The following is a 15,242-nucleotide window of genomic DNA, read 5'->3' on the forward strand; positions in this document are numbered from 1 at the left end:
ATGAAGATTCCCCCAATTCTCCTACACCATTTTGAGGCCCTGGGGACTTGGCCTCAGGGCTGACATTAGTCCTTGTGGAAGATGAACACTGGCCTGGGGCTGGTGACCAAGCTCTAAGTCTGGGATACAAGAGTGCCCCTGGGGTCAGGCTTGGCAAGTCGACTTTATGAAAACCCAGTGAACTGAGGTTTGTGGAATAAATCTTTTCCTGCTGCTTTTCTTACTACTGTTTTATTAAATGTCTTTTCTTTGAACTAACTGTGTCTTCTAGATGACTAGAAAAGGAAAACACATTGGTGGGGACTTGTGAACTACAGTTTTCAGAGGTATGGACACACAAAGTATTCTGAACCTGGATGACTCACCCAGAGACTTGAGGGGGTGCCAGCAGGCACGAAGCATCAGGAAGATCAATCTAACAGTGGTGTGAAGACCAAGGAGAGCAGAGAAGATTGTGATGAGGCTATTCAGGAGACCACTCTCCATCCCTGCCACACGCAGTGAGAGGCAGGGCTGGCATCTGAGCCCAAGGGCTCAAAGTTCAAGTGAGGCTACCTTTTCCCCTGCACTGCCTCTCCACTGCAGCTACAGAAGATAAAGAAGGCTTGGCTGCAGGTGTTAGTGGGAGGAACGAAGCAGAGGAGAGGACTGGGAGAGGCTGAAGTCTGCATGAGCAAGACCCTTAACCAAGCCACAATCCTGGTGGATTGCCAGGTACCCTGTGCTTCCCTGGTCCCTGAGGGTAACAACGTGGGGAACAGATGTTTGCTGAGGCCTCCAACCTCCCCCTCCCTCCCCACAGGGCCAAAGACAGGACTTTGAGATATTGGAAAACCTCACCCTTCACATCCCACTGGAACAAACCCTCCCACTTTGTGTTACTCACAATTTTGAGTCCAATTTCAGGAGAAAACCCAATCGATCATACTCTGAAAAACAAAGCAGAGAAAAAAAGTGTCACAAAAGCTTGAGACTGCAAAGCAGCCCCCAGTCCAAAGGGCAGGGGGGTCTGGTCAGTCCAGCCCACCATCCCAGAGCTTGGCTTAGAAGAACCACCATGAGAGAGTAGGCCCATCACCTCACCAAGCACCCAGGGTGTCACCAAGCACCAGCCTAACTAGGTGAAGTGAAGTGCAGTAAGTCACATCGTTGTAATTCACAAGCACAGGGTAGTCAGATGGTGATTTGTCTGAACAAGATCTAAGGGTATGAGTGGACCAAAGCTCAATGTGAGTCAGCCAGAAAACATCCCCTTGGGCAGATCTTCTAGGTATAGGGAGGTGATGATCCCCCTGTCCTCTGGCCCTGGTAGGCCTGAGCCAATGTCTCATGCACATTTTAAGAAGAGCATTGACCAGATGGAGATCGTGCAGAGGGGGGAAACCAGGCCAGTGAAGGGATGGAGATCAGTGGAAGGAACTGGGCATGCTGAACCTGGAGAAGGCTCTACCCCCACCTCCACGGGGGACAGGAGAGCTGTATTCAATGGAAGAGGGAATCAGCATTGTTCTACCTGATTCCCAAGGACAGGAGGAGTGGGGGTGGCGCTGCAAAGAGGCAGATTTAGGCTGGATTGTCAGGAAAAGTTTCCTACCAAGTAGGGTTGTCCCAGAGGAGAAGAGGCTGCCTCAGGAATGGTAGGCTCCCTCTCACTGGGGGTCTTTGAGCAAAGGCTGATCACCCACTTGGTACAGTGATGTCTCTCCACTGTCCATGGACAACAAACCCACTTCCTCTCCCTTTGTTCCCCGGTATTGCCCAAATTCCCATGATCCTTAGCTTCTCTTGCTGCCACTTGACTATGTCCTATTTCTCAGGGCTCCCAGCCTCCTTTGGGCAAGCTGGCTGGTATGTGCCTCACTGTCTGCCTTCTGTCTCCCTCATGACTGTGACCATCATAAAGGCACGAGTTGTTTTTTGCTTTACTTTGTGACTTGCCCAGAGTTTAGCACACAGAAAGCTTGGAATCCATGCCTGTCAATTAATCAGGGGTGTGCTGGAGTCAGACTGAAGGAGCTGATTGTTAAATGTTCAGTTCGAACATTGACATATCAGAAATCAGCAAACCTACAGACTAGGACCTGATTGTTTAGTTATCTGTCTTTACTTAAAGTGATGGAGAAAATGGTAATACTGCAGATTAAACTCAGAAGTATCTTTTTTTTTTAAATCAGGTTGTTAAATATTTAGCAGCACCCCTCCCTCATAAGGGTTCATCAAAAATAATCCTTGTAGGAAAGTCACTTCCCCCCTCCCCAAACCCAAAGGATTCCAGGGAGCCTTGGCCATCCTCTCTGCCTGCCTGCCAGCCTCCCTGGGTGCCAGGAGCTCTTTCTGGCCCTCCATCTGGGGAGGTTATTTTCCTCCATTTACCTTTCCTCTTCAGTACTTGCAGCCTGGAGATTGTCTCCTAGTGGAGGCAGCCAAGGCCGAGAGGGGCCGGCTTCTCTTGCTTGTGAGGACCAAGTTCCCACGGGTAGAAATCTCTGGCTCCCACACAAGTGTTCCTGCAGACTGTCACTTTTCAGCAGCTTCAGTGTGGCCTCTCCTTCCCTCACCTCCCATCCCCATCCTGCCTCGCTGATATTACACAGAAGCTGGAGCTGCCAAGACCTCGTGTCTGGAAGCCTCTCCTTCTTCCCCTCCACCCCTGAGAGCTGGAGAGACCAGCATCACAGGAAAGGACCACAGAGTTCAGCAAGTCTAATGGCCTCATTTTACAAAGAAGTAAACTGAGGCCTAGGTCACACAGATCTGACCCCAGCTTTGCCACAGATTCCCAGGGCAGTAAGGCAAGGGGGCTGGAAAACAGAATTACTTGGGTCCCGCTTCCAGCCTCTGTCACAGGGGTCTCCAAGAAAAGAAGACTGCATGTAGCCAACTCTTAGGAAGCAGCCGCTTGTGCTAAATGGAAAAAGGATGCCCCTTTTCATGACCCTGGAGAACGACACAGAACTTTGATCTATTGCTTGGGAGGTGCCCGGAGGGGCCTGGAGGAGGAAGGCTGGGCTCTGCCAGCTCTAGGCTGGGCCAATGCTGAGCTCAGACTATGATGGAGGGTCTGGGAAAGAAGCTCCACTTCGCCTCGGGGCTCGTCTAGAGGCAGGGTTACTCAAGAGGCCAGTCTGAGAGCCAGGAAGACGCAGGGAAGGCCCTGCTCTGTCATCTGCTGTGTGACTGGGGAGGATGGATCAGACAAGACCCCTCATCCACCCCCATCCTCAATTGAGGGTCATGTGACCAAACCTTTCTCCATGTCCTTGATGGCCAAGCATAGGTATGCGGTTCCCAAAGGGGCTGATGGATGGGTCACCCAGAGCCCCTCCTGCTCTCCATGCCTTCCTCTTCCTCATCCTCCCCTGTGGAGCTCCCAAATACCCACCGTCTACAGGCCTTCACAGGCTCTTTATCCATCTCCCCCAACTGAAATTGCCTCAGAAGTCACTCATGACTTAGTGGTATTTCTTATGTGCTCTCCCTCTGGTCCCCAGGGATCCCTCAGTACCCACCGCCCTCTCAAGACTTCATCTCCCACAACAAGCTGGACAGGAACCCAAGGAGAAGCCAGGTTGGTGAGGCCAGGAAAAACTTCCCTGGTATTGGCCAACAAGGGGTTCCAAGCTCCCAAAAGAGGAAGCTAAAGGCGTGGGGGGCGGGGACGACAACAAAGGGTATCACTGATGCCAGAGAGGAGGCTCCCATGAAGAACAGCTGGTAGTACTCACTCATGGAGTGAGGGGGGGGGAGGGGGAGTTATCTCTGAGAGACCAGGCATACAGTGACCTGGGGCAAATTACTTAACTGCTCCAAGTCTCAGTTTCAGCATCTATAAAGTGGGAATGAAATCACTCAAACTAATTTCCAGCTGCCATAAGAAGAGCCCTTGTTATGTCTTAAACCATAATCAGCCCTGTGAGTGGCATTTCCTGGCCAAGGGCAGCTCCCAGGATTGGGAAGGCTTAGGCTGGAAGGAAGAAGCAGGATCCCTCTGCCTGGTGTCACTCCCCCCTAGTCCCCCAGGGCAGCTCTGGGAGGGGGAGGGCACAGCTCAGATAAATTAGGGTCAGTGTGAAGAGTTGAACCACTGGGGATGGACATCAATACGGGAATCGATCAGGGATGGAACGGAAAGCAGTGCCACGAATTGGAAATGGCTAACCAACTCCACCCCAAGAGTGAAAACAATGGGCAAACGCCCCCAGGAGGGAGGGGGAGGGCTCTAGGGTCATGCCAGAGAGTTCCGCGACGTCCAACATCCATACCAGTGACTTCAATAAAGACGCTCATGGCAGGCAGATCCATCCTTCGAAGCAGAATGCCAGCTCTCTGAGGACAGGAACGTCTCCGAGATCGAGCTTGGTGCCTGGCCAACAGCCACTCCCACAGAGGCCTCCTGAGGGCGGCCTCAGGCCTGGGCTCGGCCACCCTTCCCGTGTGTAGAGCACGTGGGTGAGCGTGTGTCATCCCTGGCCACCCCCAGCTGACTCCAGCCCTGCAGCCAGCTTCCCAGGACCCTCACTGCTCCTGTGCCTCCAGGGGGCTGTCTGTTCCTCCACAGCCTCTCCCTCTCAGCTCGAGGCCCTCCCATCACTGACAGACCCCCCGGAGGGCGAAAATCAGGAGCAGACCATGCGCTGGGAGGTACCTGAGGCAACTCCTTTGAAAGAGCACCTGCTGAGTGCTGGCACCATGGCAAGTGCTGGGGACACAGAGGAAGAATGAGGGAGCCCCTGCCCTCGAGGAACGTACAATGAGGCAGGGGGTGGAGCAACGCCCCTGCATCCCAGACTGAGAGGGGGAGGGGACAACACCCCTGCATCCCAGACTGAGAAGGGGAAGGGGAAAACGCCCCTGCATCCCAGACTTAAAGGGGGAGGGGACAAAGCCCCTGCATCCCAGGTTGAGAGGGGGAGGGGTCGATGCCCCTTCACTGCAGATTTAGAGCTAGAAGGACCATTTGAGGTCCCAAATCACAAAGCTGGTAAATGAAGGAGGTAGGATTTCAACCCAGCACTTCTTCCACCACACCACAGCCCCCATGTACAGCATCCATAGATAAATAAAAACAAAGCACTTACACAGTAATTTCAAGAGCTCTTTGAACAATGTCAGGAGTAGGGAGAGGGATCTCAAAGGGTCTCATGGAGGATGTGGCAGGTGGGCTGGGCTGCTTTTTTTTTCTTTGTGAGGCATCAGGGTTAAGTGACTTGCCAGGGTCACACAGCTAGTGAGTATCATGTGTCTGAGGCTGGATTTAAACTCAGGTCCTCCTGACTCCACGGCCGGTGTGCTATCCGCTGCACCACTTACCTGCCCCTGAGCTGGGCTTTTGAAGGGAACTCCGGATTCTGGGAGCAGGGAGGGCAGGAGATGGGACCGTGTGCCCATGGAAGAGAGCATGCCAAGAAGAGCAGTACGAGATCAGACTGGAAAGGGAGGCAGAAGGGCCTTGGAGGCCCAATTAAGCATTTTGACCTCAGAAGGTTTCTGAGCAGGAATGTCGGGATCAGATCTGAGCTTTCAGAACATCGATTTCACACTGTCAAGAGGATGGAGGACAGCTGCACCAGTCCAGGAGAGAAGGGATGAGGCAAGAGGTATTACAAAGGATGATGAACAGCTGATGAGCCATAGGAATGAGAGAGAATGAGGGTGCTGACCAGGGACCATGCAGCGATGGTACCAGCCTTGGGAGTGAGGGCAAAGAAGTTCAGAGTTCTCTTCAGGATAGGCTGCCTTTGCGATAACCATGGAGTGGTCAGTGCAAGGAATAAGCATTGACAAGGCACCTACTGTGTGCCAGGTACTGTGCTACCCACTCTCATTCGAGCCTCACAACTCGGATGGCTGGTGACATGGGACTGGTGCTCAGGAGATGATTCAGGGCTGATCTATGGAGCGTGGAGATGACGGCTGAGGCCACGGGGGAGACATCCCAGGGCAGAGGAGAGGAGAGGGCTCAGGACCGAGGCCTGGGGAAAGCTCCCACTTAGTGGTCAGGAGAAGGGTGAGGACGAGGGGCAGTTAGGCAGGGAGATGTGGGAGACAGCGGTGGCCCAGAGCAAGAGGAGGAAGGCATGCTGAGGATGGGGGAACAGGAAGAGACTGAAGATAGACCAGGCCATCTGACCAGGCAGGGAGGAGATGCTGGAGAGCTCTGGGCCAGAAGAGGTCAGACTACCCAGGGGGAGCCAGGAGGAGGGCAAAGACCAAGCAGACACAGTGAAGAGAGACATTCTTTCAAGGATGTGCCTGTGCAAAGAAAGCCAGAGGCAAGCTGGGCGTCTGGAGCCCTCTGCCACTGACCTCTGCCACACACCAGCACTCCTGCAAGCCCAGGAGCCAGCCCCAAGCCCCTGATGGGCAGCCCAGCTGCAGGGAGCCTCCCAGGCCTACAGCCAAGGCCATCCCAGCCAAGCACAACAAACTCTGCAGGAGCCCCCCCCCCCCCAGCAGGCCCCTGGTGAGGAAGCCAAAGCCGTCCGGCTGGTGGGCAGTGAAGGAGAACTGTTTAGTCTTTGGCTGCAGATCCTGGGGACCACCCAGCGGGAAGGACCTGGCTTGGTGCAGGCAGGCAGAGGGGGTAGAGACTAGCCATGCCAGCCTCATTACCTCTGGCCTTCCTTCAGTCCAGCACCAGGGTGCCCCAGGATTGTCAGGCCAGGCCAGAACCTCATGGCTGGACAGCAGCTCCCTGAGGAGACATAACAGGCAGACTTCAGCCAGCAGGCTCAGGGAGAGGGTCAGGGCCTCAGGGAAGGACTGCATGCCTCCCTTCCCAGGCTGGCGGCCTGGTATAGAGAGACCACTCACCCCTAGGCTCTCACTGACAATGGATTAACAATTGCACGACCATTCTGCTGTGCAGACCAGGATGTGAGAGGAGTCCACTACCTCCTGAGGAGGCTTCTTCCACTCTGGGACGGCTCTCACTGTTGGGAAGTCCTTCCTGATCAGAACCTCAGCTGGTCTTTCTGCAGTTTCCTTGACCTCCTGGCTTTGCCTCTTCAGGGCTAAGCAGAAGAAAGCCAATCCTTCTTCCTCCAATAGCCCCTCAAATACTTGGACACACTGAGAGTAGGACCCCCTGAGCTTTCCCTTCTGGAGGCCAAATAACCTCAGGTTTTTGGGTCTCAGCACCATTCCCCAGCCCGGCCTCCCTCCTCTGGTTGCTGTCCAGCTTGTCAATCTCCCAGAACACATACAAGGGGTCACACATATATCTGGTGTGCCAGAGTCTGTGGAGTGGGCCTCGGGCCTGCATCTCATTTGAGTCCAAACACCCCCTCCCCAAGAGGCGGGCACTACAAAAACCACCATCAGCATTTAACAGATGAGGAAACCAATACTCATGGAGGGGAGAAACAAAACTGAGAGACATCAGAGGAAGGATTAGAATCCTCAATAGGAGCTTTGCTTTAAAGATTTCTCCCTAGATCTACTCTGGGCTGGGGGTGGGGGGGTGGGGGTGGGGAGATGAGACAGAGAGTGTGGGAAAAGCCCAACTCCCCTCTTTGCACTCAGGCCCCTCCCAGGATCACTTGAGCTCCAGGTGAGTTCAGAGTTGAGCCTCCTTCCCAGAATCTTAGGGACGCCTAGCCCCCAGGGCCACCCTACCCTCCTTTCATTTGGTGGCTGTATATGGAGGGGTGAATGGTGGCATGGTGGACGCCCCCCTTCTGAAGAGGAGTCCAGAACAAATACAATGGAATACAAAAGCCATGTTGTGGAGGGGAGACCCCGAGAGGAGGGAGTGTCTTTGATTAGAGCGCCAGGGATGTCAAAGAACACAAGAGAAAAGACCCCACCACTGAGAGCCCTCCACACTAGCTGCCCAGGCCCCTGGGCTCCCAAGAGCCAGCTCAGCCACAGGCTGGGGCAGGGGGTCAGTGAAGGCCCAAGAAGAGGCTGGCAAAATGTCAAGCCTCTCCCACCTGTTCTCCAGGCTTGGAGGTAAATGACAAAGTTTGACCAATTAATCACAGGGAAACTATCACAGGAGGGGAGAAAGCAATTTGACAAACTAGATGTGAAAATTCCCTGACCTTGACAAATAAGTGAACCCAGCGACTGAACCCGGACAGTCCCAGAGTAATGAGCAATTGTACCAGTAAGGCCTGGTGTCCTAGGAGTATGTTCATGCTGGCTCTTCTGCAGTACCCCTGCCCAGCCCCGCTGAGCAAACTCAATGCCGGGGAGCCCTCTGGGCTGCTCACTGGAGGCAGAGGCCAACCTCCTGCTCCCCAGGCAGGCATCATGACATCCTCTACCTGTCTCAACACTATGCCTCACACCTTCCCTGAACACCTGCCACATGTCTGGCCACACCGTGGGGAGGGGGACAGTGGAGGGGACTGGGCCTCCTGGGAGGTGGCCTTCAGAGAGCAGCACTTATCAGCCCTGCACAACCAGAGATGGATCTTACAAAGTGACCCCCTCAGGGCACTGTCAGTCAGAGCTAGGGGGCAGGGGAGGGAGGGAAGCAGCACAGTCAGGGCTCAAAGAAACCAAAAGGTCCCCCTTGGGGCCACACCTACTGGACTGGGCTGGGCCCCGGGCAGCCCGGGCATCGATCATCTCTTTCTGGGTTCTGGATTGTCCTGAGTCCACAGCAAGGCCTGAGGGCAGCAGAGACAGAAAGTCAAAGGCCACATTGTTCTTCTTTCTCCTTCCTGTTTGACAATGAAAGCTTTCCCTCAGTGGGGAAGGTCCAGCATCTTATTCCATGCTGGGAGACCCGAAAGACGGGCCTTTTAGCATCCTCCTGGGATCCGTGAAGGTGCCTCCAGGAACCCCAGGAGGCATGAGATGGGTGATCTCTTGCACCAATGCCACTGGCAGCAGCCTCTAACGTGGAGGAGGCCAGCTGGGTTGGGCACCACATGGGACCCCAAAGAGCCTCCCTTCAGTGGGGGCTACCCAGGAGAAGCCCCAGGGCAGCTACCCCCAGCCCCTCCCACTGCGGCAGAGTGCTAGACTCCCAGGAGCATCAGCAGACCCTGTTCATTTGCATCCTGACGTAGGCTCAGCATGAACAGATACCTGTCATGATGTTCCTGGACATCATGCAAGGCTTCTGTGGGCCAGGGGTCAAGCCATCTCCAACCTTGCCCAAAGGAGATTGCAAAGTACAGAGAATGCCAAGGTGTCCAAGTTCTGCAGAAAAGGCATCTGGCCCCTCCACTAACAGACCCCACAACCAACTCACTTCAAAGTTTCTCCCTCTGATTGAGACCTGGGTGCTATCTCTTCTCTGGGAAGCAGCCCAGAACCAGGAAGGATCTCAGCTCCACCCTCAGTGAGGGCCCATTCCCACCTCCCCTCCCGCCCTGCCTCTGGCCAAGACTGGTGAGGCATGAGCACTGGCTGTGGTTGTAGTGGCGGTGGCAGTTAGGGCAGCAAGCAGAAGGCAGCGTGGGGTGCAAGGAGCAGTTAGGAAGCCAGAGGCCTGAGGAGATAAGCATGGCAGTTAGACGAGGCCACCGGCCCAACAAAGGCACCATGTTGGAAGGCAGCAAACTCACTATTAACTCTGGGGGCAAAGGAGACGTAACACCTAACCTTCTCCAAGTCAATCAGGGACCACCTTACATTTCTGAGAGAAGGGTAAGTGAGCCACACTCCCCTCAATGAGGGCTAAAGGACTGGCCAGAGCCAGACAATTCTAGTGACAGCCCAGGTCTCTAAGAAACTGATGTCTGTCAGAAGAAAACCAATGAAACCACCAGGAAACAATTCTATGTGCCCAGCCCCCTTTGGTGTCCTGGAAGGGTGTCTAGGCCTAAAAGTAGTAGGGCCCTACAAACCAAAGAGGCTCAAGGACCTCCCCCTACCCACTCCCGGGTGTTGCCCTAACAACAAGGGACACTGGACAGGCAAGGGGCAACCCTAAAAGGGCCAGAGGCGAGGCTAGGCTAGCCAGAAAGGGCTCACTCTCTGCCCCGACATTGCCCTCTCTGGCCTATGTCCTTTCTGAGCCTAAGGAAAGGAGCTCAGTGACATATTCAGTTACGACTACAGGAGACATTCTGGTAACCCATTACACCAAGACCCTCAGGACTCTTGGCCTCCCCAGGGAGACCTCCACTAGCCTCCAGCCTCATTCACTGGCCTACAGGATAGCAGCCAGGGCCCTGGCAGGGCACATGCCCTTCTGACAAGCCAAAGCTTTGGACTCCCTTCCCAGCAGGCACAGCTTAAACTAGGCCCAGTCCTGGAGATTCATCACTAAGCATGTCCAAATCTACAAGGAGCAATGCCAGCCCTCTGGAGTCTAAAGAAAAGACCACCTTCTCCTCCCTGCTTCTCCCTCCCCAATCCCAGGTGAGGCTGGGAGGGCCTAGCCAGCCCAGGGCCAGAGAGAGGAAACACCTGCTGAGCCCCGCCTGGCTGGAGCTGAGGAAGGGGGCACCCGGGATATGTGGCTATCTACACTGACAGCGGAGGACCCCTCAAGCTGTCCACTCCCTTGCTAGGCCAAGAGTGGCCTGGATGACCTCTGAGAGCACATGGCTGCCAGCTCTGACCAGCTCTGACCAGCTCTGACCATGGGGGAAGCTGAGGCCACTCTGGCCTGGGCCCGAGGCCTGCTCACCATCCCCTGCCTACCCAAGGTGGTCGGGACCCAAAGGAATGAATGCAGTTTCCCATGAACCATCTGCCCAAGTCCTGCTAATGGAATGCATCAGTAAAAATCCAGAAGGCCCTCTGGGGCCCCCACGCACACACGTGCACCCAGGCACAGGTGCCACGGGCCACACCAAGCTGCCCTCTCTGCCCCTCACGAGCCTCCCTGGGGCCCTGAAGGCCAGCCAGAGGGGAGCAGCAGCCCTGCCCAGCGCCAGCAAGTCCCAGAAGACCCTGCCCTCGCCTGGCTGCATCATCATCTCACCTGCCTCTGCCTCTGCCTCCCAACATGGCCACCGAGCCCCACCCTGGACAGAAACAAGCCTGGGGCCACAGAGGGAAGAGAAGGGGAAGGAGATTGTACCTGAGCCTAGTGTCCGTCCAACGGAGTCAAAGGTAAGAGCCCCTGAATCTGCAACACAAGAGGACAAGTTCATGGCTTTTGCCTTCTTGGGTGGGCTTCTCAGCTACCCAGCCACCACCACCCCCACCACCCCGAGAGCACAGAGTGCCGCCTGGCACCAGCCTCAGAGCAGGTACCCAGGTCCAGAGCACATCTTCCAGGTCAAGTACAAAGCCATCTGGAGCCCTAGGCAGACCACCTGACCTTTGTCTGGGGCACTGTTGTAAGCTCAGTTGTCCAGCAGACAGGGGCTACCCAGGACTCAGGAGGAAGCTGTCAACATTTCCTATAGGATAACCGTGATGGCTCTAGGAAAGAAACAGTCAGAGGGCTCCCCACATGCCCACTCCCACCCAGGCCCCTCTCTCCCCAGAGATGGACAGCAGACTCTACTTGCCCAAACACTCAGCAGCCAATCCCTTATGCCCTGTGGTTATGTATCTCAGATTTCTGGATCTAGACTGCAAGATCCCTGAGGACAGGAACCATGGCTACTCCCCAACGACCTAGCTCAGCAACAGATGTGCACACAAGGGAAGGGGAAGGACACAAGTCATTAATGATGGTGATTAGACCAACAAGGACATCCAGGCTGCCCCCACTCTCACCTCAGGCAAGGAGTCCGTCTACCACAACCCATGAAGTCAGCTAATTTGTGCTTTGATCCCTCAAGTGAAAAAGATCTCACTAACTTCCAAGGCTCTCCTCACCCAAAGCACTTGCTGGATAGTGCCAACTATTAGAAAGCTTTCCTTCTATTAAGCAGAAATGTCCAAAGTTTCAGCCAGAGGGCCCAGGTCTGTCCAGAACAAATCTGACACCCCCTCCACATGGCAAGGGAAGGGGGGAAAGTACTGATTAAGCACCCACTATGTGCCAGGGGTTCGGCTGGGTACTAGCCAAGTCAACCAGCATTTATCAAGCACCCACTACGTGCCAGACGGTCCTGCTCTCGAGGAGCTCCATGGGGCAGATGATATGCAGACCGCTCTGGACAAACACGCCGGAGGCAAGAGAATCAACAGAGCCTAGCTTTACAGTAGATCAGGAAAGGCTTCTTGGAGAACTCCAAGTAACCCAGGAGGCAGAGATGAGGTAGGAGAACATTCCAGGAATGGGGGCCAGCCAGTGACAATGCCCAGAGTCCAGAGATGGAGGGTCCTGTTCAAGGAATAGTCAGGAGGCCAGCGTCCCAGTGTTACTAGACTGAAGAGTATGCATGGATGGAGAGGAGGAGAGGTAAGAAGACTGAAAAGATCCAGAAGGCAAGTTATGAAGGACCTGAAATGCCAAACAGAGGATTTTAAATTTGATCCTGAAGGTAACAGGGAGCCACTGAAGTTTACTGAGTGTTGGGGGGGTGACGTGGTCAGATCTGTGGGTTAGGAAGATCACTCTGAGAGCCAAGAGGAGGAGGGACTGGGCTGGGGAGAGACTGGGCTGGGGAGAGACTTAGTGAAAAGAAACCAATCAGCCGTGTCCTGGAACCATCCAGGCATGAAGAGAGAAGGGCCTGCACCAGAGGGTGGCAATGTCAAAGGAGAAATGGCAGGGAATCTAAGAGATAATGAGAAGGTAGAAGTGATAGACCTTGGCAACAGATTAGATATGGGAAGAGATCAGTCAAGAATGATACCTAGGTTGTGGGCCTGAGAAACTGGGAGGATGGTGATACCCTCCACAGTAATAAGGAAGTTGAGAAGAAGGGAGGGTTCAGGGGAGGAACAGAATGAGTTCAGTTTTGGACACATTGAGTTTAAAATGTCTACAGGACATCTAGTTCGAGATGTCCAACAGGCAGATGGAGATGCAGGTCTGGAGGCCAGCAGAGAGGTTAGGGCTAGAGAAGCAGATTTGAGAATCATCAGCATAGAGATGGTCACTGAATCCACGAGAGATGATGAGATCACCCAGTGAAATCGTATACAGGAAGAAGAGAAGATGGTCCAGGACAGGGCCTTGGGGCACACTCACAGCCGGTGGCTAGGGCCCAGATGAAGATCTAACAAAGGAGACAAGAAAAGGAGAACCAGGAGAGAGAAGGGTCACAAAAACCTAGAAAGAAGAGTGTATCCAGAATAAGAAGTGGTCAACAGTGTCAAAGGTGGCAGAGAGGTCAAGAAGGAATGAGGACTGGGAAAAGGCCATTAGAATTGGCGATGAAGAGCTAACTAGTAATTTGGGGGGGGGGGGCGGGGATTGGGCTGAATGATGTCAGACTGCCCACCAGCAGCCAGACTGCAGAGTTAGGAAGAGAATAAGAAGAAAGTGGAGGAGGGCCTTCTTGAGGAGCTGACCAAGAATGGGAATGCAGAACTCCTCATTATAAGCCCCTGGAGGGCAGGAACAGGTTTGCTTTGGTTTGGTCTGTAATTTATGTCCAGCAATTAACTCAGTGCCCTGCACATGCAGAAAGTACTTAACTGATACCAGTTACATGAATAAATAAAAGAAAGAAGGAAGGAAAGAAGAGAAAAGCATCTCTCTGTCTCTCCTTTGTCCTACACCATCACCGCTATCTATGAGATGAGTCTTTGTCTATTCACCAGGCCCCACACCCCCCTCCTTCCTTGTCAGCTTAAAGCCCTTTGGATTAGATTTGCAAGACTTTGGGGATCTGCATTTTTCCAGGTGTACTCCATCCCTGACCAGGGGTCTGTCACACCTATATTTTAAGCTACGAGATGAAAACTATAGACTGTAGCTCTATGAACGTAGGAGTTGTTTTTGTTTTTGTTTTGTATTCTGAACATCTAACACAGAGTCGGGTGCTTGCACTGTGTAGGAGCTTCCTAAATGACTGCTGGATTGGATTGAAATCAATTCTACTCTCCACCAACATGGTCTTAACGAGTTAGCTATTTCCCATAGTGCCACGCCCTCCTCCTCTCATCATAAAACCAAAGATCGTATTCGTCTGGAGGGGCTGCTCTATCAAGCTCTTTACTCCTACTGACCTTGTAGTTCACCGGGACAAAACTCAGGGGTTTTCCAGAGAATGTCTATCTAGTCACATCACCCTATCCTATCCCACTGAAGTTGATTGTTTGAACCCAAGTGTAAGCCTTGAAATATATCCCCAGTAAATTTCATCTTATTCAGTCCAGCCCAATGTCAAGATCTTTTTTGGATTCTGACTCTGTCATCCTGGGGTTAACATTCCATTCCAGCTTTTTGGATACTATTTATTTAATATGAAAAACTAATGAGGCTCCAGCACCACCATGTTCCAACAGCCACAACGCAGTTCCTTTCTTTAAAGGGGAGATTATGTTTTAAATATACACACAATATAAAAGCAGGAAGCACTTGTTTAACAGAGTGTTTCTGGACCCAAGTAGCCAGAGCTGAGCAGGTGTTGGGTGCCCCCCTCCTTCTAGTCCAGAGAGAACTGAGTGCTCAGGTTACACTGCTGAACAACAATGGCTAAAAGAATGGCTTACTTCCAAAGCCACAGACCCTGCTGCCCAGGCACAAGAGCTAAAAGAAAACTGAATCAAGAGCAAAAGGAGTCATTCTCCCCAGACATGGCATGGGAGAGAACAAAGACAGGAGGAAGGACCAGCTGGTCTAGACCAGGCAGACACAGAGGACAGGTGGGCTGAAAGAGAAGATGTCCAAGCAAAGACTCTGGGCTCTCACTGATCCAAGTGATGTCCTCCCCAAAGCTCACCACCGGGGTGCGCATCCACTCTCGTTCCTCTTTACCCTGAAAGGGCGTCGGGGAACACTTGGCAGCATGCATTTTGCATAGTGTTTTAAGGTTTGTATCATCTCATTTGATCTCCATAACAGCCCTGTGAGGTCGACACTATTCTATCCCCAATATACAGAAGAAAAAACTGAGCTTCAGAGAAGCAAAGTGACTTGCCCAGGGTCACGCAGTTAGCGAGGTCTGGGTCTGCATTTAAATTCAGGTTTTCCTGGCTCCAAGGACAGTCCTTTCTCCACTGTACCACCCAGCTGCCTCCTTGGGCTGTCCTGTTATCCCCGGTCCTTGCCATATGACCAGCCCATCACCTGCTCTCAGCATGTATTCTCTTGATGACAATCGTGACTCCTGTACTTCTTCCAGGTTCCCCATCGGTCATATGGCAGAGGCTATTGACACCTACAATGCACCTCTCCATTCTGATTACAATTATACATATTTATCATCTCGTATAACAGAGAGGCAGTATAGAGTAAAACCAGTTTAAAGCAACCTTGACAT

At 53.2% G+C, this 15,242-nt stretch overlaps 1 protein-coding gene across 6 annotated transcripts in view; it reads right to left on the reverse strand.

Annotated features, from left to right (window-relative positions):
* Positions 1 to 426: 426 nt before the first annotated feature.
* The window catches only part of LOC114040509 (CMP-N-acetylneuraminate-beta-1,4-galactoside alpha-2,3-sialyltransferase-like), a 60,000-nt gene continuing 45,184 nt past the window's right edge, over positions 427 to 15,242 (reverse strand). For 2 of the 6 annotated variants that reach the window (XM_027858639.1, XM_027858638.1), the window contains exons 3-5: positions 10,991 to 11,038; positions 8,534 to 8,672; positions 5,891 to 6,694 (exon numbers count right to left, since the gene is read on the reverse strand). In XM_027858639.1, coding sequence (XP_027714440.1) covers positions 6,241 to 6,694; positions 8,534 to 8,672; positions 10,991 to 11,038 — 641 coding nt within the window. In that variant the 3' untranslated portion in view covers positions 5,891 to 6,240. Of the gene's footprint in view, positions 489 to 886; positions 930 to 5,240; positions 6,695 to 8,533; positions 8,673 to 10,990; positions 11,039 to 15,242 lie in introns of those variants that run through there. The other 4 variants (XM_027858643.1, XM_027858641.1, XM_027858642.1 and 1 more) reach the window with 4 other exon arrangements.

This window comes from Vombatus ursinus, unplaced genomic scaffold (assembly GCF_900497805.2).
Source record: "Vombatus ursinus unplaced genomic scaffold, bare-nosed wombat genome assembly UNPS02013265.1, whole genome shotgun sequence".
Classification (NCBI taxonomy): domain Eukaryota; kingdom Metazoa; phylum Chordata; class Mammalia; order Diprotodontia; family Vombatidae; genus Vombatus; species Vombatus ursinus.